This window comes from Talpa europaea (assembly GCF_964194135.1).
Source record: "Talpa europaea genome assembly, chromosome: X".
NCBI classification, from domain to species: Eukaryota; Metazoa; Chordata; class Mammalia; order Eulipotyphla; family Talpidae; genus Talpa; species Talpa europaea.
Window position 1 is genome coordinate 36,330,914 of NC_140081.1, and position 15,887 is coordinate 36,346,800.

The 15,887-nt window shown below is 37.4% G+C and overlaps 1 protein-coding gene across 1 annotated transcript in view; it reads right to left on the reverse strand.

Moving 5' to 3' along the window:
- The window catches only part of WNK3 (WNK lysine deficient protein kinase 3), a gene marked incomplete at both ends in the record, with an annotated part of 180,415 nt that overhangs the window by 29,766 nt on the left and 134,762 nt on the right, over positions 1-15,887 (reverse strand). Inside the window, 6 exons of the mRNA XM_084258456.1 lie at positions 312-442; positions 975-1,065; positions 11,595-12,487; positions 12,910-13,044; positions 14,292-14,343; positions 14,425-14,580. Of these exons, the coding sequence (XP_084114582.1) occupies positions 312-442; positions 975-1,065; positions 11,595-12,487; positions 12,910-13,044; positions 14,292-14,343; positions 14,425-14,580 (1,458 nt within the window). The remainder of the gene's footprint in view (positions 1-311; positions 443-974; positions 1,066-11,594; positions 12,488-12,909; positions 13,045-14,291; positions 14,344-14,424; positions 14,581-15,887) is intronic.

Consider the following 15,887-nt stretch of genomic DNA (forward strand, 5'->3'; position numbering starts at 1 on the left):
AATCCACAATCAACTATAAACCAAAGACACACTACAGGAGGGGGAAGAGAGATTAGGGTCAAAACAAGGGGGCGGTGGGAATTATATGGGGACTATAACCAAGGTGAAAATGCATACATTGTGCAAAAAATGAAAAATGATGTAAAAAAATATATAAAATTAAAAAAAGTCCATTAAAAAAAAAAAAACAGAGCTGGGTTTTGCAACAACAACAACAACAACAACAACAAAATCCTCTATGTACCACGATCTTCAATGCCATTACTTTTTATAATACCCTAGTACATAAGGATTTTACCAAAGATACAAACCTGGAACCGACCCCGCTGAAATGATCCACTCATTGCTTTAGATCTACTTAGAGTCCTAGTGTCAGTTGTGGATTCTCCTGTCAGAGGAATGGAATCAGGAATAACTGATGATCTTATATCTTGTGTTTCCACTGCAAGTTTTGCCAAATTGCAAGCAGAAAAGAGAAAATTATCAAGATTAAATTTGTATTCATTATAAATAAGAAGTAGAAAAAGCTTAACTCCTACCAGATAACTAAAACACATTAATGTAATAAGAAACACTGCAGAAGTCCTTAACTCTAAATCAGACATCGCGAGCTTTATCCTGAACTTAGTATCTATATGAAATGAATAACTATAAAACCAAATCAGTTAATAAAAGGAAAAACAAAATGTCAATGACATTAATGCGACATGTCACATACATGAGCTACATGAAAAAAGTGGCAAGATTTGCATATGAATAACCACAACAACAAAATCAGGAGGAAATGAAAAGTGATGTTACCTAGTCTATGTCCCTGACTGTAAGCACACTACCTTGACAGACTTTTGATTTCTTGAAAAAGCTGGTTGACTGCCGTAGCCTGTATGCCTAGCTTTTTAATTTGCGAGTCCAGGATTTCTTGCTAATAGGATTTTTGAGACTAGGACAAGTAAAGCTTAGGCCAAAATATCCACCTCCTGTCTGCAGATGAATGGCTCCACCTCTTGACACAGCAGCAGGATAGGCCTCTGGATCCCCTGGAAGTGAAGCATCTGGGGACATCTCCTAATGAAGACAAAAAGAGAAAAATCAAGATAAACATTGGAGATTCTTGCATAGACTAGTTGGCGAATTATGAAGGATGAATGTTATGTATATGTAGCATTAATAGTGCCATATCAGACTGAACCTGAAGTAATCAATTTACAGGAATTACACCTTTCCCTTTAAAAATATTTAGACTTCAGATAAATGAGAGCAGAACAATAATCTTCTACCCTAGAATATTCTTCATTATAAAAACTCTGAAAATGATAAATTAAGATTTTTAAATTTAAAATATATGGTTTCAGTGAACTTTAAGTAAATTGGTGCACATAATATAATAGAAATCCTAGATATCTAGGGATTTAGATGACATAGGGTGCATTAAGGGTGGTATTACTGTAGTATCTAGGCATTTAGATTTACAGAGAAACATCATCAAATCAAGTTTATGGCTCTATGTAAGCACCCAGCAATTTATAATGGACCTCAAAATTACTTCAAATTCATGCTCTAACAATTGTTAACATCAGACCATGACTGGCTAGAAAATCACTCTCCCCTCTTCTATTCTTCCTATCCCTTCCCTTCAAAAGCCAGAATTAATTGCTATATTCTAAATATGTACTTTAAAAATAAATTTCTTATAATAAGTAATATAAAAATATATACAATCACAAACACTTTGGAAAATATGAAAAAAGTTTAGAAATTTAGAAAACGGAAACTATTTAAAAGCATAAGGAATGGAATTTAGTATTTGTCTGAAAGAAGACAGCTTATGTGGCACTAAGTATATTGTAGTCTTGGAAAAGTACTATATAAACTTAAAGCAAGTCAATAGTTATTGAAAGTAAAATTCTGAACAGTTTTTATTTTCCAAAATCCCATTTGGACTAGTAATAATACTAATTTCATGAATAGAAAAAGGTCTCAATAATATAATGAATTAGAAAATATTGCAATTTTCCCACTAAATATACAGAAAAGATTTTTAATAAGTAATAACTAGATCAAAATGATAAGTGAAATACAAGTTCTAGCCTAACCAATCCAAATCCACAGACACAACATGAAAAACAGATATAGACACACACACACATACACACATGACAAATGGAAAAAAGCAACCCTTGGTATATGCAGGAAGTGTTTAAAATGCTGCATACTCACATGGCAGAAAAAGTAGCTGGAGAAAGTCAACCTAAAATACAAGTGGTTGGCTAACATGTTTACAAAGCTCTACATGATTTGTTCCCTCTCTGTCTCTTTAGCATCATATCATAACTCTCTCCTACTTACTGGCAATTCTTTTAAAGGCCACCCTATATAAAGTAATCCCCTAGTCTTCTCATCACAGCCATTTTTAATTTTAATTATTCAATTATTAGAGGGTCAACCTTTCCCACTAGAATGTGAGATCCACCTAAAGAAAGAGAGAGAGAGATCTTGACATATTTACTGCTCAGCGCATGTTCAATGAATGAAGAGTGAACTGATTGGGGTAGCAATGGAGGAAGAGCCAGGTAATTCTGATCTTTCCCTCTCTAACTGCATAGCAAGCAAAAGATAAAATCTGTTCCCAAATAATAGTGGTGAGAAGAAAATGTTTATAACCAAGAGAAAGATCAGCAATGTAGAGAGGAGATGATATTCAAAAGGAAGGGGAAAGACCTCTACCTTCAAAATCTAGCTTCTGGGCCACCTTTCAGGCAACATTAAAGACAAATCACAATATCCAGGACCAAGAAGTATGTCTTACAGGTTTCCCACAATTACTGAAGGAAGGCTACAATAATTATATATAGCATTTACAGACAGAAGAAGAAGAATCTTGGGCAGGAGGGAAGAAATGACGAGCAATCAAGAATCACCGAGCACTATGAGAAATGTGCATTATATAAAAAAAAACACTAAATGCAACATACAGAAGAACAGCTAAGTAAATAGCATTAATAATATAGAATAAGATTTTAATGTCTTCATAGATATTTGTGGATATACTACCTCCAAGAGAAAAAGAATGAACTATAATTACTAGAAATTAAAAATATCCTTGATATTTAAAAAACAATAAGCAGGAGATTAAAAAAAGTTTAAAACTGAGAAAGTCTCTCAGATAAAAAGCAAATGATAGAGATGGAAAGTATAAAATAAAAAGTTAATAAGAAAACCAGGAAATGAAGAAAATTATTCACCAGTACGATCTTATTAGTTATATAGAAAAAAACTAAAAAATATATCAAAATCTATTAGAGCTAATAAACAAATTAAGCAAAGATGTAGATTACAAAGTCAACACCAAAAAATCTGATGTATTTCTATATATTAGTAATGAAAAATCCAAAAAGAAAATAATTTCATTTATAATAATGACAAAGAGAACAGCAAATGATGCTGGAACAACTAGATAATCACATGCAAAAGTATGAAGCTGGACTTTTATCTCACATGTTTACAAAAATCATGTCAAAATCAACCTATCATCGATTCTTGGTTAATCAAGTATGAAGCAAAATAAGACATTTTTGAACATGAAAAAAAAGACCAACAAATTGTCTATGGAACATATTTTAAAATATTATTCATATCAGCACATCAGAAGAGAAGAAAAGGCATTCTACACCACCAAAAACAGTGGCAGGTATAGAAGATCCAGATGTAGCAATGGACAACTTGAAACAAACAAAAGAATCCATTTGACCTCAACACTTGGAGCCAAATTTTAAGCATGCTCAAATGCTTTGAGCATCAAAGTTTAAATGACATATAATTATATTTCATTCTTTTATGGATCTAATCATATTATCTAATCATTGGATCAATACACATCATAATATAAATGTTTATTGATTTTCAACTCTTTAAATCAACATACAAACAAAACACAACCATTATAGACAAAAATATATACACATTAAAACTTTGCCTCAGGACCAGAGGGGAGAACATGGAGGCGAGGAGACGCTGTGAGTAAGATCTCCATTAAAAAAAAAGTTAACAGGGAGGAAAAGCGGCAGGTCCCAGTGAGAACTGGGACACGGAAGATAAACGGACGACTCCAGCAAACTACCAGAAGAAGAAAGTTGCCATAAAAGAGGACTAGAAGGGAGGAAAGCACAGAACCCTGCAACCCTCCCCCACCCACAAAGTCGGCACTCTCCGACCAACAGAAAGGAGGAAAAAAACAAACTAAAACGACCAACAAGAACAAACTACACATCAAGCGGGACTGTGAGTGGAAAGGAACTATTTCAGCCACCACACTCCATGAACTGGAGCTCTGGAGAACCCTGCAGGATTCGCCACAGAGGTGAGTGAACGACTCCGGGCACCATTAGAGAACAACAAAGACTCTGGATACCTGCACACAGCCCCGGGCCGGCCGGTAAGCTTGCGCGGAAAAACAGCGCACCTGAAAAGCAAATGCAGATCGCAGCTGCCCAGGTACCAACGCCTGAGACTTAGGTTTGCGGGGAGATGCTCGGGGGCCCTCACTGAGGTGAAAGTCCCTCACTGAGTAATCAGAAACCAGGCGCCCGGATATGGGAGCGATGTGCAAAAGGTGCCATTCCTGCGGCCACTGAACTGGGCTACAGCCCGTGTCCTGGACCTGAGGGCTTTGGAACTGAGACCCAGGGCACGAAATTCGGGGCATGGGTCCTCCACGTCGGTGGGGCACAAGGCAGACACAGCACCCCAAAGCCGTTGAGGTTTTCCCTACCATTCCCACTCTGTTCCCTATCCCACGAGGTGAAAAAAAACAGCTCCCCAAGAACATTAGGAGAGATCTCTGGTGCTACCTTGCAACCAGAAAAAAAGTCACTAACACCCCATAGAACAGGGACCTTTCTTCAAAAAAGACTGCTTGAAACCGGCAGAAGGCTCCTGTAGGAGCGCGTGGCCAGTTGGGAAGTTAGCCCACCCTAGGCCACTTCAGACCAGCAGTCTGAGCCCACAGGGGGAGCGAGCACCCACGGACGGGCCATGCCGAGACCGCAGAAGAGTGTGCCTGAGACCAGACACTCAGGGAGTGCGTCCCACATCACCATATTAGAACAGGGACATTTGTTCAGTAAAGAGTGCCTGCAGAAGGCTCCCTCAGGAGCCAGAGGTGAGCTGGGAAGCTTGCCCACACCAGGCCCCTTCTGGCCTGCAGTCCAAACCCAGAGGGGGAGCGGGAACCCACCGCCGGGGAAGACCAAGCACACAGGGGAATGTGTCCCCACAACAATATTTTAGAACAGGGACCTTTCTTCAGTAAAGACTGCTTGAAACTGACAGATGGCTCCTGGAGGAGCCAGAGGGGAGCAGAGAAGCTCACCCAAGATGCCTGCCAGTCCCAGCAACACAGTGTCCCAATGCATACGACATATTAGAAAACAGACAGTAGGGAGTAGAAGAACCACACGCAACCTAACAACTCCTCAGGAAAAAAGCACGCCACAAAGAGAAAACCACCCCCCAGATTGCAACGACAGTAACTTGGAAGGTCTTCTGAGCCTTCCAGAAAGAGAATGTAAAATTGCTGTGATTAAAAAAATGACAGAACTCATAAAGGAGAACAATGATCAGAAGGAAACTGAGTCCCTAAAGAGGGAAAACAATGGTCAGAAGAATGAATTTGAGTCCCTAAAGAGGGAAGCAAAAGAAATGCAGGAGATCAAAGAATTAATGGAGGAACTAAAGAAGTCTGGGAAAAGCAATGAAAGCAGAATAGATGAAATGGAAGAACGAATAAGTACTCTTGAAGACACAGAAATAAAAAGAACCAAAACAGAAAAGGAAAGAAAAGTACGAAGGAAAAAGTACGAAGAAAGACTTCGGGAACTATCTGACTCCATGAGGAAAGGAAATATAAGAGTTATAGGAATACCAGCAGGAGAGGAGCGAGATGTAGGAACAGAGAAAATATTCAAAGAGATAATTGAAGAGAACTTCCCAAATGTGAAGAAGGAGCTTAAAATTGATATACAAGAAGCAAGAAGAACACCAAACTTCCATGACGAAAGGAAAAACACAGCAAGACACATAATAGTAAAGCTCCCAAGAATCCAGGACAAGGAAAAAATAATGAAGCTGACAAGAGGGAAGAAACAGATAACATTTAAAGGAAAACCAATCAGGCTGACATCAGACTTCTCTGAAGAAAAACTACGGGCAAGGTGAGAGTGGAGGGACATAGTCAACAGACTCCAAGAAAACAGATGCCAATCAAGAATACTCTATCCTACAAAGCTCTCCTTTCTCTATGAAGAAAGAATAAGGACCTTCCCAGACAAACAGAAACTCTGGAATTTCATTAAGTCTAAACCCCCCAATCCAAAAAATACTACAAGGAATCCTAAAGCCAGAACCTCAGAGGGACGAATAACAACGAAATAAGGCCAAAAAAAAGTTATTTAAAGAATTAAATAAATAAAATCAAAGGAAAGACAAATACAATGACAAATATAGATGCTAACATAACAACATTAACTCTAAATGTAAATGGACTGAACTCTTCAATAAAAAGACACAGAGTTGCAGCCTGGATTAAGAAACAAAACCCAACCTTTTGCTGTCTCCAGGAAACACATTTAGCTACAAAAGATAAAAATACACTCAAAGTCAAAGGATAGAAAACAATCCTACAAGCAAATGGACCAAAAAAGAAAGCAGGAAGAGCTATACTTATATCAGATAAAACAGATTTCAAACTCAAAAAAATAAAAAGAGACCCAAATGGTCACTACATTATGATCAAAGGGACAATACTTCAAGAAGAAATAACACTCATTAACATATACTCACCAAAAGAAGGAGCACCAAAATATATCAGACAACTGTTGTCCTCTCTGAAAACAGACATCAGAGAAAACACATATGTCGTGGGAGACTTCAACACACCACTATCAACAATGGATAGATCAACAAGACAAAAAATAAGTAAAGAAACTAAAGCTCTAAATAAGGACCTAGAGCTTTTGGGCTTAACAGACATCTATAGAACACTAAACCACAAAAAAACGGAGTACACATTTTTCTCAAGCGCAAACGGATCATTCCCTAGGATCAATCACATACTGGGGCACAAGACAAACATCAACAGATACACCAAGATTGAAATCATACCAACGATCTTTTCTGACCATGAAGGCATCAAACTAGAAATAAACCATAAAAAGAAGGCAAGGAACTTTCCTACCTCATGGAGATTAAAAACCACACTACTGGAAGACCACTGGACTAATGAGGAGATCAAAGAAGAAATTAAAATATTCTTGAATTAAATGGCAATGAGGACACCAATATCCTAAATGTATGGAATGCAGCAAAAGCAGTAAAAGAGGAAAATATATAGCAGTAGAAGCTCACATCAAGAAACAAGAAAGAACTCAAAGAAACAACCTAATCTCGAAGCTCAAAGATCTAGAAAAAGAACAACAAAAAAAAAACCCCAAAATCAGTAGAAGAAAAGAAATAAAGCAGAAATAAATGAAATTGAAACTAAAAAAACAATCCAAAAGATCAGTGAAACCAAGAGCTGGTTCTTCGAAAAAATAAATAAAATAGACAAACCCCTAGCCAGGCTAACAAAGGAAAAAAGGGAGAAAGCACAAATAAATAGGATCATAAATGAAAGAGGAGAAATCATAACGGACACAGCAGAATTCAAAAGAATAATCAGTAACTACTATGAACAGTTATATGGAAACAAGTTAAACAATCAAGAGGAGATGGACAAATTCCTACAACTCTACAATCACCCAAAGCAAGATAAAGAAGAAATTGAACACCTAAACAAACCAATTACAATTAGCGAAATTGAAATGGTAATCAAAAACCTCCCCAAAAACAAAAGCCCAGGACCTGATGGATTTACAAATGAATTCTACCAAAGATTCAGAGACGAATTAGTGCCTATCCTTCACAAACTTCCAAAAAATTGAGAAGGAAGGGATAATACCAAGCACGTTCTATCAAGCCAACATTACACTAATACCAAAACCGAACAACGACAACACAAAAATAGAAAACTACAGGATAATCTCCGTAATGAACACTGATGCAAAAATCCTCAGTAAAATTTTAGCTATCAGAATCCAACAATGTATCCATAAGATAATTCACCCTGACAAAGTAGGATTAATTCCAGGGACACAAGGATGGTTTGACATCCGAAAATCAATCAACGTTATCCAACACATCAACAAAAAGAAATATAAAAAACATATGATAATATCAGGGCCTCCCCGGTGGCGCAGCGGTTGAGCGCTGGGTTGCGAAGCTGCCCGCGGCCTCTGCGGCGCCGGTTCGATCCCCGGCTGCTCCCCGGCCACAGGAGGAGGGTCCCGCATGGCGCGCAGACCTCTCCTGCCGCCCGCTGCTCCCCTCAGCAGTGTACTTCGGTCCTTCTGCCTGCTCTGCTCCCCGCTCTGGCTCTGGTGAATCCTCCCGCGCTTCTGACTGTACCCAGTGCATGTATAAACAAAACAAACAAATAAATAAATAAAACATGCCTCTAAAAAAAAAAAAAAAAAAACAAAAAACATATGATAATATCAATAGATGCTGAGAAAGCTTTCGACAAAGTGCAACACCCATTCATGATAAAAGCCCTTGAAATTCTTGGGATACAAGGAACATACCTCAACATCATAAAGGCCATCTATGACAAGCCAACAGCCAGTATCATTCTCAATGGTGAAAAGCTGAAAGCAATTCCATTAAGATCTGGAACAAGACAAGAATGTCCACTCTCACCACTGCTTTACAATATAATACTGGAAGTCCTAGCCAGAGCAATAAGACAAGAGAAAGACATCCAAGGAATCCAAATAGGAAAAGAAGAAGTCAAACTATCACTATTTGCAGATAATATGATAATATACATAGAGAACCCCCAAAAATCCACACAAAAACTAATTTAACTCATCAGTCAGTTCAGTAAAGTGGCAGGATACAAAATCAACACGCAAAAGTCAGTAGCCTTTCTATACACAAACAATAAATCTGAAGAAGAAGAAAGAAAAAAACCCATCCCTTTTATTATCGAAACAAAAAAAATCAAATATTTGGGAATAAATCTAACAAAAGAGGTAAAGGACCTATACAAAGAAAACTATAAAACACTGTTAAAAGAAATAGAAGAAGACACAAAGAAATGGAAAGACATCCCCTGCTCATGGATTGGAAGAATAAACATTATTTAAATGGCCATCCTACCAAAAGCAATATACAGATTCAATGCTATTCCAATCAAAATTTCAATGTCATTATTTTTTTAAAGCGGCATGTATTATTTATTTATTTGTTTGTTTGTTTGTTTGTTTATACATGCACTGGGTACAGTCAGAATCTCAGGAGGGTGACAGAATTCACCAGAGCCAGAGCGGGGAGTACAGCAGGCAGAAGGACTGAAGTACACTGCTGAGGGGAGCAGCAGGCGGCAGGAGAGGTCTGTGCGCCATGTAGGACCCTCCTCCAGTGGCCGGGGTGAAGCTGGGGATCGAACCGGCGCCGCAGAGGCCGCGGGCAGCTTCGCAACCCAGAGCTCAACCGTTGCGCAACCAGGGAGGCCCCCTCAATGTCATTCTTCAGAGAAATAGAACAATTAGTGAAGAAATTCTTATGGAATTACAAAAAACCCCGAATAGCCAAAGCTCTCCTGAAAAAAAAAGAAGGGAATGGAGGCATCACACTCCCAGACTTCAAACTATACTACAAAGCCATAATCATCAAAACTGCATGGTATTGGAACAGGAACAGACATACAGACCAATGGAATTGAATAGAAAATCCAGAAAAACCCCACAGATTTATGGTCAACTAATCTTTGACAAAGGAGCAAAGACTATGCATTGGAGCAAAGAAAGTTTGTTCAATAAATGGTGCTGGGAAAACTGGGTCGCTACATGCAAAAGAATGAAGCTTGACCACTACCTCATACCATACACAAAAATCAACTCAAAATGGATAAAAGAACTAGACTTAAGACCTGAAACCACAAAATACATAGAAGGAAATATAGGCAAAACACTACGTGATTTGCATATCAAAGACATCTTTACAGACACATCACCCAAAGCAGTGATAGTGAAGGCAAAGATAACAGCTGGGACTACATCCAATTAAAGAGCTTCTGCACAGCAAAAGAGACAATAACAAAAACAAAGAGAAACCCCACCAACTGGGAGAACATTTTTGCACACAACACTAATGATAAAGGACTGATCACAAAAATCTGCAAAGAGCTGATGAGACTCAACAACAACAAAGAAAATAATCCAGTCAAAAAATGGGCAGAAAAGCTAAAAAGAAACTTTTCTGAGGAGGAAATGCAAACGGCCAACAGGCATATGAAGAAATGTTCAACATCACTTGTAATCAGGGAAATGCAAATCAAAACTACCATGAGATACCATCTTACACCAGTGAGAATGGCACATATTAAAAAAACTAGCAACAACAAATGTTGGCGAGGGTGTGGAGAAAAAGGAACTCTTCTGCACTGTTGGTGGGAGTGCAAACTGTTCCAACCACTATGGAGAGCTGTGTGGAGATTTCTCGACCTACTAAACATAGAGCTTCCATATGATCCAGCAATTCCAGTCCTAGGTATTTATCCAAAGGACACAGAAACATCAATTCCCAAGAACACCTGCACCCCTATGTTTATAGCAGCACTATTTACAATTGCTATGCTTTGGAAACAGCCCAAATGCCCAAAAATAGAGGACTGGATCAAGAAGATGTGGTACATATATACCATGGAATATTACTCAGCATTCAAAAAAGATAAACACATGCAATTTGCAGCAACATGGATGGCGCTGGAAGGGATCATGCTCAGCGAAATAAGCCAGAATGAAAAAGAAAAATACCGGATGGTCTCACTCATAGCAGGAATCTAGAAACCTTAAATGAGGGACCAGGAATATGAATAACTATAAGAAAGTGAAAATCAAAATCAACAAAAAACTATGAACCAGAGGCACTTTTTGGGAGGTGGGTGGCGGGAGGGGACGTATTGGGGTCAGAATGGGGGGGTTTGCAATTGTATGGAGAATATAAAAATAAAATTTATTATTAAAAAATAAACAAAACTTTGCCTCAGGAAAACAATTCCTCACCATCCACAGCAGTGAGTCATTTCATGTCATGTTTATGAATGATTATAATTACTTTTTTAAAATATGTCAAAAATTAAGACCTATAAACCAATATTAAATTATTAAACCATAAAATAAAAAAGGGATACTAAGAACAAGCATTTTAAGTTCTTCCTACCCACTAAAACAATCTATAAAAGAGTCCTGTTCTGTAATTAATACATATATAGACATTGCTTACATGTTCCTTGCTAATTCACTAGAGGGCTCTCTTACCAAAGACAGTTCTGTTTTATCTACTGAGCCACTTAGCCTAAGTCATGACCTTCTTAAATACCTGTGACCTCAGAATCTTGCAACAATTTCATTTCAAAGCATGGAACTTTGGAAAACAAGGCATTTCTTTAAAAGCATAAGTGTTAGATAAGGAAATCGTTTAGACAGAATGATACTTACCTGTAAACATAATTCTCTGGGTACAGAAGTTACCACATTTGGGTCCCTTTTGAATATGGATGTGTTAGCAGGCTGACTCATAGCCACAATGGAGAGAATCTGAGAGCCTGACTGCTGAAAATTACAGGACTGTGCAGGACTATCTTGAAATCCACAGTGACTGAGGGCTGTGACTTCTCGCAATGGACAGGAAAGAGTATCTTCAGCAGAGGAAGAAAAGGGAGAATCTATGCCTTGGTTATCCTTTTGACAGTCAGGATAGACACTAGAGATGCAATGCTCCTGATAGAGCAAGTTTCTTAATTTTTCATCCAGAGTTTTAATTCGGTTGTCTGCAAATTCCATTTTTGGAGGTCTTTCCCCATCTGATTCCAGGACAGTAGTGGGAATTACTGTCTTAGGAGAACTTTCTTCTGTGATTTCTCCTTCCTGGAAAATAAATTCTACATCCATTGTTGTCTGCTGCACTGATAAGGATTGAGGCTTTTGATCAGATATATATGGCAGAGTTGTAAGAGTGTTACCAGCAATCTGAAATGACTCTCCAGGAGAGGCCATAAGTACATCAGCCTGACTGGCAGCTTGGTGACATGGATACACAGGGTGGAATATGCCTGCTTGGTTGGTGAGTTCCTCATACTCAACTGGAATTGCAGGAACTGAAGTAGTAGTATAATTGGAATTACTAGCAACTGGTGCCACTATCTGCCTGTCATCTTCTGCTTGAAGTACAGCTGGCGTCTTAGTTTCTATACTGGCATATTCAGAAATATTACCATCAACTACATCCTTGGGTTCTGATTTGGACATGAAAAGTGCACGCTGGCATGGATTATTTTCTAGAATGAGCACTGTATCTTGTGATATTGCCTTATTACTTGTGTTTCTTGGACCTGAAACAATAACAAAGAATGGCTAAGCACATATTGATAACTACAAAGCATGGACTACTACCAAAATTCAAAGTAGGCAGGAGCAAGCGGCAAACATGAATCCATGTTAGAGTATTCTTAAGACTCAAAAATATACATAACTCCACCTGTCAAGAAAAAAAATGATTTTTCTCATAAATATTAAATTAAAATGCTTCAGTTATACTTTAATATTAACATCTAAATGCTTATGAAAATTCTTGTAAGCATAAACTACCTATGAAAACAAGTTAAATAATGGGTTGTTGGAAAATTCACGATGTATTTTTGCTTGAAAAAAGAAAAAATACGTCATGATTTTTTTGATAGCCAAATATATGGCATATATTTTTGTATCTCCAACCTCCACCTCTGCATAAAGTTGTCAGAGAATGAAAGCTTACTAGAAAGTGCATGTAGTCCAGGGACTGTGGACATGGACTGCAGAAGAGAGGGAGATTGAGCCTCACGGTTTCTTATTGTTTGATTGATAAAGAATCGCCACCGACCAACTGGGGATGATTGAGGAGCAGATTCATCTGTAGAAAGAATTAACAAAATTTAAGACACTAAGCAATTGTCAATATATTTACCTTATTAAAGAAACCAGGTCAAAACACCAATTTGTCTTGTATATCCATTCCCAACAGCACTAGGATTTATAGGCATATAATTTATAAGACCAGATCTCCTAACCATGACAAATACTCTAAAGAAGTAAATACAAAATACGTTTAGAGAAATATTTTAGTGTCAATAGAATTGAAGGCACTTTATTGGGGAAAACAATGGAATACACTTTTTCCATCAAAACCTACACTTTCCATTCGTAATTATGGTGGTACTTATACAAATCAGAACTATACGAAAAAGAAAAAAAAAGTCAATTTTACTATATGGCAACTGAAAAAATAAAGTAAAATAAGACCCTACATCTTTACTCCTGCTTTGTAAACTTATTCAAATAAGTAAATCTCTTTTAAACTTTTCTCTAGTTTATCAGTCAAAAACCTGCTCAGACTCCTGCTAACAAGAAAAGGAAGACAGAGGAGGACCTTGGCATCCTAATAGTCAGACAAAATTTCAGGGTAATGTTATCAGGTTCCATGTCTCCCGTATGACTGTTGCTTCTTCATGTTGTTACGATTCTTTTAGAGGTACTCATCTGTCTATGGCTCTTCTCCCTATCCCAGATATCCTAAATATACTGGAAACCAAAGCTTAGACAATGGAGAGAAAAAGGCATCAGAAAAGAAAACAGAAGATCCCATTTTTAGTCCCTGGAAATTTATTTGGCCTCTGATTTGCAAAATTAAGTGCAATCAAAGCATGTAGAAGCCTATTACTGGTGGTATGAAATCTAGACCCAAATGACTATTGAAACACGATATATACTCAGAATATAGTGATTTTAGTGAAGAAAGTTTCTGTCCATCTCATTTTCCTTATAAGGAAATGGAAAAAAACTTACCAGTTACATTCAAACCATAGAAGGAATTAATGGTCATCAATGCTATAACTGCTTTTCTGGTAACATCAGGTAATAACTCAGAAATAAATTAATCAGATAAAAAGCCAACACTTGGAGAAAATTTAGAGTGTTCTGTTCTGCTTAATTTACTTATGTGTGGACTATAAAATCCTTACAAAGTATGGGAAAACATACATTAACAATTTATCAGATCCCTTTACTGGCTCACATCTTTCCCAACTAAGGAGTATAATGTAAAGTTTCAAATTGTCTTGTTCCAAAAGCCAAATGATAGTTTTTATTAAATATACTTACTGTTGGTTTGACTGGATGCAGCATTTATCTGTACTTGTTCAGATGATCCTGTCTGAATTAAAAATGAATAGATAAATAAAGAAGTTTCTGGTACATACCCAAGAAGACATATTGGCTAAATAATTGTTCTTACTTGGTTACTGTTAGTTTCCAAGAAAATAGAGTCGACACCAATGGCTCTTTCTGCAGGAGAGTGGACATGAAGGATTTCCTGGGCTTGACCTACGATAGCCCTCAATTCTTCTACAAATTTTTCCTTTTCACTTTCCAGCACAAAGTTATCTTCGACCTGCTCAAAAGTAAAAGTAAGTCTATTCATGAGAATTAATTTAGTCTCTTCAAAATTGTAACACTGTATCAATGGTAAGTACCCTAAAGAAAAAATTAAATATTTAAATCCAAAGGCCAAAATAGAATTAACAAAAACCATAAGTAAAATGACACATTTTAATGCCACATTATTCTATTTGGAGAACATTAACATCTGTCAGATTAGCAATACCTACAAAAGAAGTCAGAATTCTTTGAAATATTTGGCACTCTGTTTACAATAGCTAAGCTTTGGAAACAACCCAAATGCCCAAAAATAGTGGACTGGATCAAGAAGATTTGGTCCATATACACCATGGAATATTACTCAGCATTCAAAAAAGTTAAACACATGCAATTTGCAGCAACATGGACGGCACTGGAAGGGATCATGCTCAGCGAAATAAGCCAGAAAAAAAAAAAAAAAGAAAAATACAGGATGGTCTCACTCATAGCAGGAATCTAGAAAACTTAAAAAAGGGACCAGGAAAATGAATAAATATAAGAAAGTGAAAATCAAAATCAACAAAAAACTATGAACCAGAGACACTTTTTGGGGGGTGGCGGTCGGGAGGGGAGGGATTGGGGTCAAAACAAGGGGGTTGCAATTGTATGGGGAATATAAAAATAAAATTTATAAAATAAAATAAAATAAATAAATAAAACCATCTAAAAGCAAAGAAAAAAAATGAGTAAAAACCTGAGTAACATCTGGAGTTAAGAGTAATATACCAACAAGTTTCTTAATTTTGACAAATGTACCACAGTAATATGCAAAGGTAAAATTACCAGAAACTGAAAATGGTGCAAGATATATGAGAACTTTGTACTGTAATATCCTTGAAAAATTTCTGTAAATATAAAATTATTCCAAAATGAAAAAGTTGATTTAAAAAAATATTTGGCACTCTATAAACAGTTTATCATTTGAAGAACATAAATGAGTCAATGTTTATGTTTAAAACTAGGGTGTCCAAATGCTTTTAAGTCATATATCACAAAATGAAACCAATCTAAAGATATAAAGAATGGCCCAGACTCCACGGTGGCACAGCGGTTGGGCACTGGGTTGGAAGCTGCCCGCAGCCTCTGCAGCGCCCATTCGATCCCCATCTGCTCCCCGGCCACCTGAGGAGCGTCCCACATGGTACGCAGACCTCTCCTGCTGCCCACTACTCCCCTCAGCAGTGTACTTCGGTCCTTCTGCCTGTTCTGTTCCCTGCTCTGGCTCTGGTGAATTCGCTCAACCTCCTGCGCTTCTGACTTTACCCACTGCTTGTATAAATA